General features: G+C 43.9%; 2 protein-coding genes across 3 annotated transcripts in view; one reads left to right on the top strand and one right to left on the bottom strand.

Moving 5' to 3' along the window:
• The window catches only part of LOC122734750 (cathelin-like), a 35,028-nt gene extending 34,899 nt beyond the window's left edge, over positions 1-129 (top strand). The window contains exon 5 of the mRNA XM_043975827.1: positions 27-129. The gene's annotated coding sequence lies outside the window, so the exon portion shown is untranslated. The remainder of the gene's footprint in view (positions 1-26) is intronic.
• MYO1G (myosin IG) overlaps positions 1-14,940 on the bottom strand; it is a 40,990-nt gene extending 26,050 nt beyond the window's left edge. Inside the window, exons 1-8 of one of the 2 annotated variants that reach the window (XM_043975807.1) lie at positions 14,641-14,940; positions 10,277-10,485; positions 9,789-9,882; positions 7,761-7,926; positions 4,402-4,455; positions 3,313-3,408; positions 2,387-2,503; positions 31-237 (exon numbers count right to left, since the gene is read on the bottom strand). In XM_043975807.1, the coding sequence (XP_043831742.1) occupies positions 31-237; positions 2,387-2,503; positions 3,313-3,408; positions 4,402-4,455; positions 7,761-7,926; positions 9,789-9,882; positions 10,277-10,485; positions 14,641-14,735 (1,038 nt within the window). In that variant the 5' untranslated portion in view covers positions 14,736-14,940. The remainder of the gene's footprint in view (positions 1-30; positions 238-2,386; positions 2,504-3,312; positions 3,409-4,401; positions 4,456-7,760; positions 7,927-9,788; positions 9,883-10,276; positions 10,486-14,640) is intronic. The other variant, XM_043975800.1, reaches the window with a different exon arrangement.
• Between the last annotated feature and the right edge of the window lie 889 nt (positions 14,941-15,829).

The following is a 15,829-nucleotide window of genomic DNA, read 5'->3' as shown; positions in this document are numbered from 1 at the left end:
GGTGATCTCGAAACTCCCTTCCTTAGGTACCTTGGCACATGCATCACGAGCGTATCGGGCTTCTGGAGCACTGTGGCCCTTCTCAATGAGCTCCCGACCCCCAGAGGCCACAGTTCGAGACAGGAGAGAACGCATTACCATCTCCGGGGGCGTGGCTGTCAATTTGGCCACATGGTCCACCAGCTTCTCCTCTGCCACCTCCAATCCTGACTCAGTTTCCACAAACTGGATATTACCCTGGCAACCAAAGAATCCCCCCATGTGTGTTCAGAGTCCATGTGTGACCCCAGAACATTCAAAGTAGAATAGCAGCTCCTTACAGGCAAGGGCCATTTTATTTATGTGATTGTATACCCAACGCCTAGCACAATGCCTGGATCATAGTAGATACTCAATAAATACTTGGTAAATTGAATGGGGGCAGCTAGGTGGCAAAGTAGATAGAGTGACAGCCTGAAGTCAGGAAGACTCATCATCTTCCTTAATTTAAATCTGGCCTCACACACTGTGTGACCCTGAGCAAGTCACTTAATCCTGTTTGTCCCAGTTTCCTCATCTGTAAAATGAGTTGGAGAAGGAAATGACAAACCACTCCAGTTTGCCAAGAAAACCCCAAATGGGGTCACAAAGAGTCGGACATGGCTGAACAATGACAAAATTGAATGGAACCTTTACTTCTCTACTTGGTATTCAAGGAGCACCTTGGTCTAGCGTCCTTCTGTTCTCCCCAGCTCTGATCCAGACATAGCTGTCTCTTCTCCATCTTCCCTAAACCCTTCCACTGTGTCACCTCTGTTCACAGTACTGCCCCCTCCCTTCATGATCTTCCTTTTCATCAGATGATAGGTTTTCCCCATCCCATTCTCTTTTGTGGAGGTAGAGGTGGTGGTGATGGGGCCCACAAGTGTGGAACATCAAATACATTCTCAAGTTTTTAATGTAAAAAACCCATAGGTTTAAAGCTTCAAAGGGCTTTAGAGACCGTCTAGTCCACATACAATTTTACAGATAGGGAAACTGAGGCCCGGAATGGTTAAGAGACTTGCCTAAAGGTACACAGATACAGAACCAGGATTCACACTAAGGCTTTCTAAATCCAGGACACTCTGCTAAAACACACTGCAATTCATACATCATTTACTGCCTACACCCCTCAATTTAGCATTTCTGTCTTCTGTTGTTTTGTATTTCGTCTCTACAAATCCAAATGTCTAGAAGTCTAATACTAGACTGTAAACCTCTGTTCTTCCCCATTCCTCCCCACCCCCATTCATGCTCTACACTTTCCCCTTCTATCCTTTCTCTTACTTCACTCCCTCTGCCTCTTCAGCTGCTGAATTTCTCCTGCCCTTTCTGTAAAGCCCATATCAAGGGCCACTCATTCCAGGAAGCCTTCCTTGTTCCCAGGTCAGTCAAGAACAATTTTCTCCTCAGATCTCAGAGTGTTTCATTTGCACCTATCAGGGGTGCTTATCATGTAACATTGTGTAAGATGGTTAGCAGTGTTTCTTTGGGTCTTTATCTCTTTACTAAATTGCAAGCTGCAAGAAGGCAAAGGAGGCTTCATCCTGGTGCCTAGCAGACGATTGTTTGCAGTAGGTGTTCAATAAAGGGGATAGGGACTGGACTTGTGACATCATTGGTGCAAGGAACTCATAGACAAAGACATTTCTTCTACCAATGAAATTCTGAAGCTTACTCTCTTAGAGAGTTGCCTAGAGTATAGAAGTTAGAGGCTTGTTCAGAGTCACACTTGCCCAAGCCCAGGTGGGACTGGTTTTGAGGCAAGCTCTCTCTATTATACCGTCCTACCTCTTAAATCAAACTTTGCTGAAATGAAATATTAACATCTCTGTAGCCTAGGCAGGAGAGGCTTAGATCTGGAAAGGGTATCTTGGGAAATCTAAGTGACTAATTGTCTGATTTCTTGGTTCCTCTTCTCACCACTCTCTTTTCCCTTTTCCCCATCACTTTATTTCTCTAAGCCCAGGGCTCACTGAACAAATTGAGGCTGGGTAAGACCAGGTTTGGGATGGGGGATGAGGAGGGTGGTGATATGTACCAGAGAGGATCATATGAGGGAGACAGGGACATGCAGAGGAATAAGGCTTTCTTAGTGATCTTGTCTCTTTAGTGATGTCCTCAACAACCGTTACCTCACCTTTGTTAACTAGAGACCAGAACTGTCCCTACCCTACTTCCACCTCTTCTCTCCATCCCTCCAACCTTCTACCCCATGATTCTGGGGAGATGGGGAGTACCACAGCCCCACCCCTGCTATTCTATCAGCCAGACCCTAGGAAAATCTAGAAGAAAGCACCCCCCTCACACCTTCCACTCCTTCCTTCCTGGTGTGAGGAGCTAGGTTTCACCTCCCAGTGCTTACCAAGTGCAAGATGGCTGCAAGGACCCGGTGCACACAGTCCATTTCATCAGGACTAAAACCAATAATCTTCATGGCCTGGATTACAGCCCTGTAATTGGCCTCATCACTGTCTGAGGACTAGAAAACAGGGCAAGGTAGGATGTGAAGGTGGTCCCACTGACCCCCACCCACAACCTGGTATTCTATAACCCCAACCATACAGCTGAATTTTGAGTAGGGCATACTCCTTCTCTGTGGGCTTCCCCATGCCCAGTTAGACCAGGTTGGAAGAATTCCCTCTACTAAGGGGAAATGGACTTCAGGGTTTCTCAAAAGGAAGGGGGGCAGCTAGGTGGCGCAGTGGATAGAGCACCGGCCCTGGAGTCAGGAGTACCTGAGTTCAAATCCGGCCTCAGACACTTAATTTAACACTTACTAACTGTGTGACCCTGGGCAAGTCACTTAACCCCAATTGCCTCACAAATAAATAAATAAATAAATAACTGAATAAATGAGTGCATGAATGAATAAATAAATAAATAAATAAGTGAATGAATGAATGAATGGAAAAAAAGGAAGGGGGAATTCCCTGGAGGATATATGGGCTCCCTGGAAAAGCAAAGACCAGACACCAAGACTCTGAAGTTTCTTTCCAAAAATAAATAATAATAGTTCTTATCTCTATTGTGCTTAAATAGGTAGGTAGTACATTATCTCTATTTATTAGTATTAGTATTATTATCCCTATTTCATAGGTGTAGAAACTCTGAAAAGTCACATGAAATGTCCAAGGTCACACAGTCAGATCAGAATTCAACTATTCAGAGCTCTTTCAGCTGCTAAAAGCTGACAAAGTCTGGGTGAGTACAAGGGGTCATCCACCTGTGAATTGTTCAGTTTGAGGGTGTGGTGAGTTGTCTCTAACCATCTTTTCCCTCAATACTCACGCTGAGCCCTGCCCCTTGCTGGGTAAAGGTGTATAAGGCTGGGTCCCTCTGCAAGTTCAGAGCCTGGAGCTGCTCATCCTTGGCCCCCCTCAGCAGCTAGAGGGAGGGGAAGAAAGGGAAGGAGAAGTGTGCAAAAGAGGGGAGGTCAGCATCTGGCAACCCCCTGCTGCACCTCAAACAACCATAACTCTCTCTGCTGTGCCCCCTGCGGCACCCCCAAAGGTGTGCTAAGGGTAAAGCACACAGTGATCCAGTCCCATAGATTCCCAGTTTGGGGGGATCTCAAGGCACTTCATACATCTGCTTGCACACAGATATATTCTGTTACACACAAACCAAGACCTTCACTTGCTCAACACATGGGCATACAGACTCACATATGCAGAGTCACACACAACCCCATGCTCACATATACTTGGAAATGCATAGTCCCGAATGAGGCACTCACAGCACACGTCACCTACCTCACCCACAGGCCCATACTATCACATGAGCATACGTATGACTCGGGGAGAGTGGGAGGGGGTGGGCATAAGGAGGGAAGGGTGGAGGGGGAGTGCTTCCTTCTAGATTTCCCCAGGTCTGACCGACAGAACTGCAGGGGTGGGGCTGTGGTACTTCCCGTCTCCCCTTAGCCACTGGGTTGAAGGTCAGAGGTATGGAGAGGGGAGGTGAAGCCCCACAGTTTCTACATATGACTCAACATGTTTCCTCCAGACTTCTAGGGGTATCCCAGTGGAGAGCTCTCTGGTTCCCAATGCCCTAATGCTTTCCCTCATGCCTTCAGGCTTTTTATCAACAGTTCCCAGCAAGGCCAGTAGCCTGGCTTAGCCTCTTTTCCTCCTGAACCCATCTAATCATAAGTTGGACATTTAGAGCTAGAATAGAATATTTTGGGGTCATCTGGTCACCACCTCCCCACCGACCCATTTTACATATTAAAGGACCTTAAAGATCACCTACTCCAATTTTCTCATTTTAGAGTTGAGGAAACTGAAAGCAAGCAATTTTAAGTGACTTGCCCTACCCCTGAATTTCCAATGGGAACCACTGCCCATCTCCCAGCCCTCGGTCTATTCCATCTCTTACCTGGTAGAATGAATGGAAATTCCTCTCCCCAGAATGCTGCTTAAGGACTCTAGACTGAAGGAAGATAAGAAAGAAGGGATAAGGGGTCTGTGACGCTCCAACCCTTCCTTCCTCACCCACAACCCCACCCTTTCCTTACTTTTTCTGAAACATTCTGCCAATGCAACTCCTACTAGTCATTTAAGATCCAGTTCAACTTCTACTTCATTCATTCATTCATTTATCCATTCATTCATTCCCTCATTCATTTATTCAGGGATTTCATAGGACTTAATCTTGGATGTCATCTAATCCGACTTTCTCAATTGATTGGTTGAGTCACTTTCTCACAACATTTATTAAATACAAGTTGTGTAAAAAGCACCAAGGAGAGGGGAAATACAAAGGTCAGATAAAACATGGTTCCTGAACTCACAAGTTTAGAGTGTGGTATAGAATTGAGACAATACCACTGATCTTGATAAAACCCCATATTTGGCAATAAGTGCAACAGAGAGGTACGAAACAGAGTGCTGTGTCAGGTCTGAGTGGTAAGGTTGTTACCAGGAGGATCAGGAAGAAGGAATATTGGAATCTACCTTGAAAGGATGGGGAGGAAGGGCACCCCAGGCATAGGAAAGAGTGGAGCCCTCCTAACCCCAACTCTATGAGACAATGTAAGATTTTATTTTTTGCTTCCTCTGCTTAGACCCCCTCTCCCCAGCCAAGCTATAAGCTCTTAGAGGGCAAGAACCAAAAAAAGCATAGTCAGGACTAAATAATCTCTCAACTTTTTTTTTTTTTTTTTTGCGGGACAATGGGGGTTAAGTGATTTGCCCAGGGTCACACAGCTAGGAAGTGTCAAGTGTCTGAGGCCAGATTTGAACTCAAGTACTCCTGAATCCAGGGCCGGTGCTCTATCCACTGCGCCACCTAGCCGCCCCCAATCTCTCAACTTTTAAGATTTTAGGATTCCATGAGCCTCTTTGTTTCCCCTACAAAGCCTAAAACACAGGGCTGGGCATATGATAGGCTTGCAAAAAATGCTTCAGAGAATCATATCTCAAGGCTGAATGGGACTCCAAGATTTCATCTGATTTGGCCTCTTCCTTCAAGACCCAGTTCAAAAGGTACATACATCCTCCAGGAAGCCTTCCCCAGCCCTACCTGGTCAGCAGTGGTGGACCTCACACCTTGGGACCCTCATAACATATTCTGTATCTCTCTTATCAACTTTTGCATATATAATTTTGTATCTTAGATACTTGTGCATGGGTCCCATCCCCTTCCTTTGCCAATAAGGTACAACTCAGGCACCATCTTCTGCATTAAATCCTAATCTTTCCTAATCTCCCACCTCACCCACCTTGCATAGTATCTGGAAGACAGTAGGTGCTTAATAAATATCTACTGCTTAAGCACATGGCATAGTGTTGCCATATGCTGCTCAGAGGAAGCTAGGTGTCACAGCAGATTGAACACTGCACCTGGAGTCAGGAAGACCTGAGTTCAAATCCAGCTTCAGATATTTACTAGCTGTGTGGCTCAGAGCAAGTCACTTAACATCTGTTAGCCTGTTTCCTCAACTGTAAAATGGAGATAATAATAGCACCTACCTCCCAGGGTTGTTATGAGGATCGAAAAAGAATATTTATAAAATGCTTAGCATAATACCTGGTACACAGTCAGTGCTTAATAAGTGTTTCCTTCCTTCCTCTGAACATAGTAGGTGTTTAATAAACATTTAAGCTGGAGATATTACTAGTACTATATTATTTATAATATACAGGGTGTCCCAAAAACCTTAAAGCAATTTTAAGATTTAATAACTTCAGAAGAGGGGCAGCTAGATGGCGCAGTGGATAGAGCACCGGCCCTGGATTCAGGAGGACCTGAGTTCAAATCCGGCCTCAGATACTTGACACTTACTAGCTGTGTGACCCTGGGCAAGTCACTTAACCCCAATTGCCTCACCAAAAAACAAAAACAAAAAAACTTCAGAAGTATAAAGGCTATTGAAATCTAAACCTATAAGAAATAATATTTGAAAGGTTAATTATTTAAATACTCTAAATATTAATTTTTCTTATTAAAATTCAACATCAAGGGGCAGCTAGGTGGTGCAGTGGATAGAGCACCGGCCCTGGAGTCAGGAGGACCTGAGTTCAAATCCGACCTCAGACACTTATCACTAGCTGTGTGACCCTGGGCAAGTCACTTAACCCCAATTGCCTCACCAAAAAAAAAAAAAAAAGGAGAAGAAGAAAACTACTTACATATAACTGGAAAATAAAATAAATGTTTAAAAAAAATTCAACATCTTGGGCTATACATCCCTCTAGTTGATTTGTGAACTTTGCAAAAACTTTCATCAGTTGCTGCTCAGTGACTGAAAGGATTATATTTGTAATCCTGGCCTTCATAAGGTTTTTGATGGCTCTCTGAATAAGGTTTTGATGCATTATGACAGTTTTGTTAGGGCCCCACAAGAAAAAGTAATGGATGCAGAACATGTGTCTGAGGTGTCTAAGCAAGAGGTCCTCCTCTACCCATCTGCTTATCTGAAAAAGTGTCATCCAGAAACCATCTCACACACAATGCATTGTGAGTGGCTGTTTGCTCTGTCTTGTTAAAATTAAAATAAAGATTTTAAATGTATTATTCAAAATTCACAAAACTAAATAAGCACAACAGAAATTTAAACAATTAAATGCTTTTTTGAGAGGTAAATTTATGGCATTTATACTTCACAAAACTTTTGGGACATCCACACCCTGCATGTGTCTATCCATATCCATATCTATATCTATAGAGACGGGTGTATACATATAGACGTATATATACAAATATCACATATATATGTGTGTGGATATATATCTATATGTATATATATTCCCATTTCCATAAGTCTTTAAAATTTCCAAAACACTTTCCTCAGAACAACCTAGGTAAGTATTATTGTCTTCATTTGATAGCTGAGGAACTTGAAACTCAGGGAGATTAAAGAACACCCAGGGTCATACAGCTAATAATTGGGGTTGAAAAGCAAATTTCCTGACTGAAGTTGAGCCTCCTAAAGAGAATGGGACTTCTCGTTTTGTTTCTTCTAGTTTATATCATATTCCTCAGTATTGGATTGGGTTCATAGGGCAAGCCAGATGTTATTATCCCCATTTTATACACTAGCCAATTGAGACCCAGAGAAGTCATAGAATGAGTCAAGGAGGGAGCTAGGACTAGAAGTCGGGTCTCCTCACTGTCTTCTAGGGTAGGGTTCCTTTTATCATATAGAGATGCCTCTAGACTTTGACCGTTTGGGCCAGGTGAGATAATACCCTTTTCCTCTGCCCTCCTCCCCCACACCCATTCAATTGGCCTACCTTCTCCAACAGGTAGCTATGGATATGACCCCCTGTTGGGTCTCCCTTGAAGTCAAAGTTGATGTCCATGTACTTGCCAAATCGGCTGGAATTGTGATTGCGGTTGGTACGGGCATTGCCAAAGGCCTCGAGCACACATGTTGATTTGAGCAATACATCCTTGACCCTTTTTTTAGGGGTAAAGTTGGGGAAGGCACAGAAGAGATGATTATTATGGTAGAAAGGGACTCAGGAGGCCAGGATATGGCCCTTCCTCCAGCATTTGGCCTTCCTCCTGCTGGCCTGCCCCCTCGAGACTAAAGCAAAACATCAGTTCATCAGGTCTGGGGAGTAGAAGTACACTTAGATAATGATAACGATAACAACAACAAGAAGGGCTCTCATTTCTAAAATTCACAAAAGAGCTTCCCTCTATGTGGCAGGTAGTGGGATGATTATTATTCCCATTTTGCAGATGATGAAATTGAGACTCAGAAAGTTGGAATGACTTAGTTGGTATCACATGGCTTGTAATGATTATAACTCAAACTCAGGTTTCCTGACTTCAGGGGAGACTTCAAGTCCAGTGCTCTTTTCACCATGCCAGGCCTCATAAGTGTTCTGCCATATCTCAAGAAGATAGAAGATCGTCTCCCCTCTTCCCTGAAACCTTCTCTGAGTATTTGGGCCCATACCATTCTCCCCTTTCCCTGCCCACTTATACCAGCTCAGTAGTGAAAAAAGCACCAGGCTTGGAGTCAGGGTACCATAACCCCAATCTAACAATTACCAGCTAGTAATTCATTTTAACCTCAGTTGCCTTATCTGTTAAGTAAGGACATCAAACATTCACTATCAACGTCGTTGGTACTTGTGGGAAAAGAACTTTATAAGTATCAGCTACTGTGTTATCATTAGCATTATTGTTACCACACAATGTAGCACTTGATTCTCTGGTGCCTTATATTGCTCTCTAGTCATCGTGTGTTCCTCTCCCCAGGCAGAATGAAAGAACAGTCTTCCCTCGCCTCTACAATGCTTGGCAGAGGACTGAACTAGGAAGAGTGATTTAATAAATATGTTGATTAATTGGACAATTAATCAAGGAAGCAAGCATTAAGTGACTACTATGTGCTAGGCACTAGTGTTACAGAGCCAAAAGTGAAATATTTTCTCCCCTCACGGAGCTAACCTTCTAAAGGGAAGACAACATGCACATATGCCTAAGAGCTCCCAATTCTTTACTGTCATACAGTTTGTCAAGCATCAGCATATTACAGGTTAAAGAAAAGACCAGAGAGACTTACTTAAGATCACACACAGTTGGTTGTAGCACAGGGAGGGATGGGAAGTGGACAGGTCTCCTGACTATTGGTGATGGGATGTCCCTAGCAACCCACACCTCACTACACCACACCACATCACGCCAATTACTTCTGCATCTGGTGCAGGGGAGTGAATGGGGTGCTTCATTTCTCCTCCAGCTCTGACCCAATTTTAAATTGCTAAGTCAGAGCTGAAAGGAACTTTAATAGAGACTCATTACTAGAAAGACTCTCAGAATGCAGAACATAGAATGTTAGTACAAAAAGGACCCTTAAAACATAAAAGGTCAGAGCTGGAAGGGATGTTAGAACATAGAATTTTATACTTGGGAAGAACCTTAGAATGTAGCAAACCGAATGTCCGTTGGAAGAGTCTTGGGAATAGGGAGCAGAGAATGCTTCAGCTCTAAAGAAACTTGGGGGGGGGGAGGGGGGGAGCGCGCGGGCGCTAGGTGGTGCAGTGGATAGAGCACCAGGCCTGGATTCAGGAGGACCTGAGTTCAAATCCGGCCTCAGACACTTGACACTAGCTGTGTGACCTTGGACAAGTCACTTAACCCTCATTGCCCCGCAAGGAAAAAAAAAGAAAAAGAAACTTAGCCATCAAATAGTCCAAGCCTTTCATTTCAAGGTGAAGCCACCTGCCCATGGCAAGGGGCAGAGCCTGGCTCCTCTCTCTCTTTCCTCTATGCCCAGTGCTCTTGTTCCCACCTTATCTTCTTACCTCTCCACCTCTGCCCTCTGACTGGGATTGGTGATGGCTGCAATGTACTGCATGATGTGCTTGCTGGCTTCTGTCTTGCCTGCCCCACTCTCCCCTGGAGGATGAACAAACGCAGGAACAATGAGACCCCACTCATCAACCAATGGGCCAAGATCCCTGCGGCATGACCCACTAGGCCAGAGTTCCAGCTCAGGTTACAGTGAGATGTGGAGATCAAGTCCCTGGAGATAGGGGCCAAGGGGTGCCAAACAGGCTCCAACAACATCCCAACTGCTCACTCTAAACTTCTCACTCTGAGCAATGAGGTGAAGAAGAGAAGAGTTGGAATTTTGAGGGATCACAGAAAAGGGATCCCGAGGCACGAAATGTAGGAGACACAAATTAGGGGGAGATCTCCCTGGAAATGGGGAAAGGGTCAAATTTCTGGGAAAGTGGGTGAGTCCCGAGGGGAGGAAGAGTGAGAGATAGGTAGGGAAGTCAAGGCTGACCTGAGATGACAATGCAGGTGTCCTTGGCCCTTCGCTTCATGGCTTTATGGGCAGCATCAGCCACAGCATAGAGGTGGGGGGGCCTCTCATAGAGCTCTCGCCCTTGATACTTGGCAATCACCTCTGGTCCATACAGGGGCAGCTCCCGGTAAGGATTGACCGATACCACCACCTCACCAATATATGTGTAGATCCGGCCTTTCTCAAACCTGTGGGTATGAAGGGGCATATCATTCAATCAATCAACATGCTAGACATTGTGCTAGGCTCTCAGGATATAAAAATAGAAGTGAAATAATCTCTCAAGGATCTTGCTTTCTATAGGATGAGGTATCCTATGGGAGGACAGTCAATCTTCAACTTTCATGGGAGCAGCATTCCTAGAAAACATCATGAGAGGAAAAAATGGGAATGTCAATACATTGAGCTTATGGGAAATGAGCGTTTAGTTTCCTGAAATCACCAAAAACTGTAATCTTTTGCTAGAGGTTGCTGAAAATACACTTTTCTGCATATAATTTTTATAATGAAACATTAATTCTGATATATACTTTTCCTAACACAGTAACCATGAAATAACCCATAAAATGCAGTGTATAAAATAAAGTTAGTAACATGCAAAACATTTTTCACTAGTAATTCCCAAGAATTTTGTGACCTTTTGTGTTAATATCTCAATTGATTTAAGATATTAACTTTTCATAAGATAGGAAATCTACAGGACTATAAATACAGTACAGCAAATAAAATTCTTAAAACTAAAACTTCTTAAATCTAAATCTTACCTTTCTTTGTGTCAGAGGGTGTGTGTGAGGGTATTATACTATACACTACGCTGAAGTAAATCTCTCTAACTTGGCCACCCTCTGAAAACCAAAGGAGAGGTTGCTGGGACTTTAGTGACTAAACTGGCAAGGTCTCAATATCACATAAGAGCCCAAAGGACTTGTACTATGCTTTGGGGGGCATAATTGAAACACAAAACTTGAGTTTTAAAGGCAAACAATGAAAATGTGCAATGAGTGGATGGGAGCTCTTTACAATGGTAGGGTAAACAAGATCAGAGAAGCACCTAATAAGATACCAGCCACTTGTGTGCATTGGAGGGGAAAGTGTAATATGGTCAGACCTGTGCTTTAAGAAAATCACTTTGGAAGTTGGATTGGAGTGAGAAGAATCTTAAAGCAGGGAGACCAACAAGGAGACTATTGCCTATTGTCCTGTAGCCCAGGCCAGAGGTGATGAAAACTTGAACTAGGGGTATTGGCTGTGTGGAGAGAGGTGATGGATTAGGGGGATGTAGAGAAAGAAATGGCAAGATTTGTAAATGGACTGGATATGGGAAGTGAGGGAGAGCCAGTAGGAGCTGGCTGCAGCTTCAGCTCCCTCAGGGGAAGGTGAATAGGGAAGAGCTTCCCAGATGTAGAAAGGGAATGCTATGTGGAGGGAGGAAGAATATTTTTACGTGCCACCTTTGCTATGAGTTCCTTAGATTGCCAAATTCTGGAATCCAACTTAGAGATTAAGAGGGCTGTCAGAAGAGGCAGCTAGGTGGCACGTGGATAGAGCACTGGCCCTGGAGTCAGGAGTACCTGGGTTCAAATCCGGCCTCAGACACTTAACACTTACTAGCTGTGTGACCCTGGGCAAGTCACTTAACCCCAATTGCCTCACTAAAAAAAATTAAAAAAAAAAAAAGAGGGCTGTCAGAATCAAAGAACCTGGTTTAGAATCCGGCTCTGGGACTAGTATTCTACCCGTGTAACTGGTTAAGGCATTTTTTCCTCTTAGAAAATCAGTTTCCCTATGCTCAAAGGGCTGTAGAACTGTGCATACCCTTTGATTCAGCAATACCACTGCTAGCTTTATATCCCAAAGACATCCCCAAAGAGAGAAAAAGACCTATTTGTAAAAAAATATTTATAGCAGCTCTTTTTGTGGTGGCTAAGAATTGGAAATCAAAGGAATGCCCATCAATTGGGGAATGGCTAAACAAGCTGTAGTATATGATGGTGATGGAATATCATTTGTGCTATAAGAAATGACAAGCGGGATAATTTCAAAAAGGCCTGGAAAGATAAATTCACCCAAAATTTATATATAATGAAGTGAACAGAACCAAGAGAACGCAGTGCACAGATACTGCAATATTGTTTGATGAAGAACTGTGAATGACTTAACTATTCTCAACAATACAATGAGCCAAGACAATTCCAAAGGACTAATGATGAAGCATATTATCCACCTCCAAAGAAAGAACTGATATTGTTGGAACACAGACTGAAGCATGCTAGTTTTCACTTTCTTTCATTTTTTTCCCTTTATTCAAGTTTTCTTGTACAAAATGACTAAAATGGTAATGTTTTACATAATTGCACATGTATAACCCATATCTGATTGCCTCAAGGAGGGAGGAGGGGAGGAAGGGAAGGAGGGATAGAATTTGGAACTCAAAACTTCAAATAAAGGAGTACTGAGAAAAAAAATTATAACTATTAACAAGTAGTAAATAAAGTGCACATGAAACTTTATTTTAAAAACTTTTTTTTTTAGTGAGGCAGTTGGGGTTAAGTGACTTGCCCAAGGTCAAACAGCTAGTAAGTATTAAGTGTCTGAGGCCGGATTTGAACTCAGGTACTCCTGACTCCAGGGCCGGTGCTCTATCCACTATGCCACCTAGCTGCCCCTTAAAAACTTTTTAATGAAACTTTAAAAAAAGAAATAGAAATGTAAAAAAAAAAAAAGGAAAGAAAAAGAAAATCAGTTTCCTCATCTGAAAAATGAAGGGGTTGGTCTAGATGGTGTTTAAGGTTGCTTCCAGACCCAAATCCTGTCCTTTTATGTACATGTGGAAAAGTCTTCCCAGAAGTCACCGACTTGACATGTGATCTTAATCGAGTCCCGTCCATTATTGGAATTTCAACTCCTAATAAATGGAGGATGTAAACTAGATCTCTGAGTTTGTTGCTTTGTTTTGGTTTTTTTAGGTTTTTGTTTTGTGTGGGATTTTTTGTTTTGTTTTGTTTTTTGCTGTTCTGCGTCGTAAAATCCTAGATGGGATTGACATCTGGGAGAGGGAAGAGGGACTGACACCTCTAGGGAAGGAGGAGGGAAGAAGAGAAATAAGGTGGGTAAGGAAAGACCCAAGAGGACTGGCTCAAAGGGAGGGGCATGGGCTCAGGGTCTAATTGCTTCCTGCTCAGAGGCCTGGGTGTGACAGAAGCCAAAGCAATAGGAAGGGTAGGGCAGCCTCCACCTGCTGCCCTACTATTTGTAGAGAACTGAAGGTTGGGGGCATCATATTCGGAGCACCATAGGACTGACGATAGGTGTGGAGGGGGAGGAGACCCCAGAGTATCTAGTCCACAGCCCTGATTTGACACATGAGGAACCTGAGGTCTCGTGAGGTTAAAGTCACACATGTAGTAAAAACGGCAGAGTCCAGGTTATCTGGTTTCAAATACAACACTTCTTTCCCCTGGATTGCATTATGCTGGGACACAGGTCCATGTTGCATAAGGGGTGGGGTTTGGAGGCTATAAAAAGGGAAAGGGGCTGGGGGAGGGTAGTGGGGAAAACCCACATTAAGTATGAGAAAAGCCCAGATTGAGTTGGGAAATGCCCATGATAAATAAGTATGAGGGGAAAGACAAAGTGAAGTGGCTGTCAGATTGAGGTAGTGTAGGGAGGGACAGACCAATGTTAAGCTCTGAAAAGCCAATGGCTGGAAGTCATTGAGAAGAGAAGGGAGGGGCAGCTAGGTGGTGCAGTGGATAGAGCACTGGCCCTAGAGTCAGGAGTACCTGAGTTCAAATCCGGCCTCAGACACTTAACATTTACTAGCTGTGTGACCCTGGGCAAATCACTTGTCTTGCTAATTGTCTCACTAAAAAAAAAAATAGTGAAAGAGAAGAGAAGGGGACCAGTAATCCTGAGGGAAGGGTGAGGAGGAGAAGGGAGATGGATGCCTGGAGGTCTCAGGACATACTTCTATATGAACTGCTGTGAGCTCACTTGTTATGTGCATGGCCATTATCCCTGGCTACTCTCAACCACTGATGGGTGGTGATGCCTGGTTATTATATTATGTTACATCCTAGCAGTTCAACTATCCCAACTCCTTAAACTTCAGGTATATAGAACTCTTCCTGTGCCTGAGTGCTCATCATCATCATAGTCATCTTACAAATAATTATTGCAAAGTGTTTTTACATGTTAGCTCACAACAACCCTTGTAGTTGCTATTATCATCCCCAACTTACAGAGGAGGAAATTGAGGCAAATGGAGGTTAAGTGACTTGCCCAGGGTCACCCAGCTAGCAAGCATCTGAGACAGGATTAAGTCAGCTTTTCCTGATTCTTACCTGATTTTCAGATTTTCCATGAAGTCCTCCATAGTCACCTGGTCCAGTAGGACAAAGTCCGGTTTGCCAAACTCAGGACCTTCCTCTTCTTCCATGATTGCTGGACTAAGTGCTGGGTGCTAGGAGGTAGGGCTGTGGAGAACAGTGGGCAGACCTCTCCCAAACTTTACTGCACTGAAGGTAGGACCTTCAGTGGGGACAATGGTTCTAATAGGCAGGCAGGCAGCTGCTCTGCTGGGGCTCAAAGGCAACCAGGGTCTCTCTCCGTGGAGCTAGATGCCCAGTCAGCCACATATACTTTGTCATATATTCAGTTCCCCCTCCCTTCTTGCCACCACCGAGGAGTGCAATAGGAAGTGGGTTTGGGCTCTGGGAGGTTCCTGTCCTCACCACTTGCAGGGCTCCCCCAACCCCCACCCCGAGGTGATCTGACCCCTACTTCCTTCTTCCCCTCTGAGAGGGTGTGTCTAACGGTTCATATGGGGGAGCCTCTTCCAGTCAGCAGTGATTACTTAGACTTCCACGAGAAGTATCATCTTCTCTTTGATTTGGTTTCCTTTCTCTTCTCCTCAAATAAGGACAGAGCCTTCTTCTATGTGAATCTTTTGAAGACTGGCCACATCTGCCCATAGGAATCTTTCCCTCCTCTGAAATCCTGACCATGGTCCTTAGGGTCAGAGAATATAGGATCATATCTCAAGGAACCTTAGAAGTTATTTAGGAAAAAAAAAAAAAGGAAGAAAAAAAAAGAAGTCATTTAGTCCAATCACTGTTTTTTTGTTTGTTTGTTTTTTTGCGGGGCAATTGGGGTTAAGTGACTTGCCCAGGGTCACACAGCCAGTAAGTGTTAAGTGTCCAGATTTGAACTCAGGTTCTCCTGACTCCAGGGCCAGTGCTCTATCCACTGCACCACCTAGCTGCCCCCAATCACTCATTTTTACAGAAATGAAAATTGGGCCCCGAGAGGAAGATTCGAGGTCCTAGAAGTAGAAAGTGACAGAGCAAGGATTTGAACCCAGGTATCTGACCCCAAACCCAGCTCTCTTTTCACTGAACCATACTGAACACTGCCCTTTCCCTCCACACCCTCTTTGGTACTGAACTCAGAATCCCAGAATGGTAGAGATCTGGGTGGTACCTTACAACTTATGTGTTGTTTTTCAGTCATTTTAGTTGTGTCCGACTCTTC

This window comes from Dromiciops gliroides, chromosome 1 (genome assembly GCF_019393635.1).
Source record: "Dromiciops gliroides isolate mDroGli1 chromosome 1, mDroGli1.pri, whole genome shotgun sequence".
Classification (NCBI taxonomy): Eukaryota; Metazoa; Chordata; class Mammalia; order Microbiotheria; family Microbiotheriidae; genus Dromiciops; species Dromiciops gliroides.
This window is presented reverse-complemented; position numbering and strand designations above follow the sequence as displayed.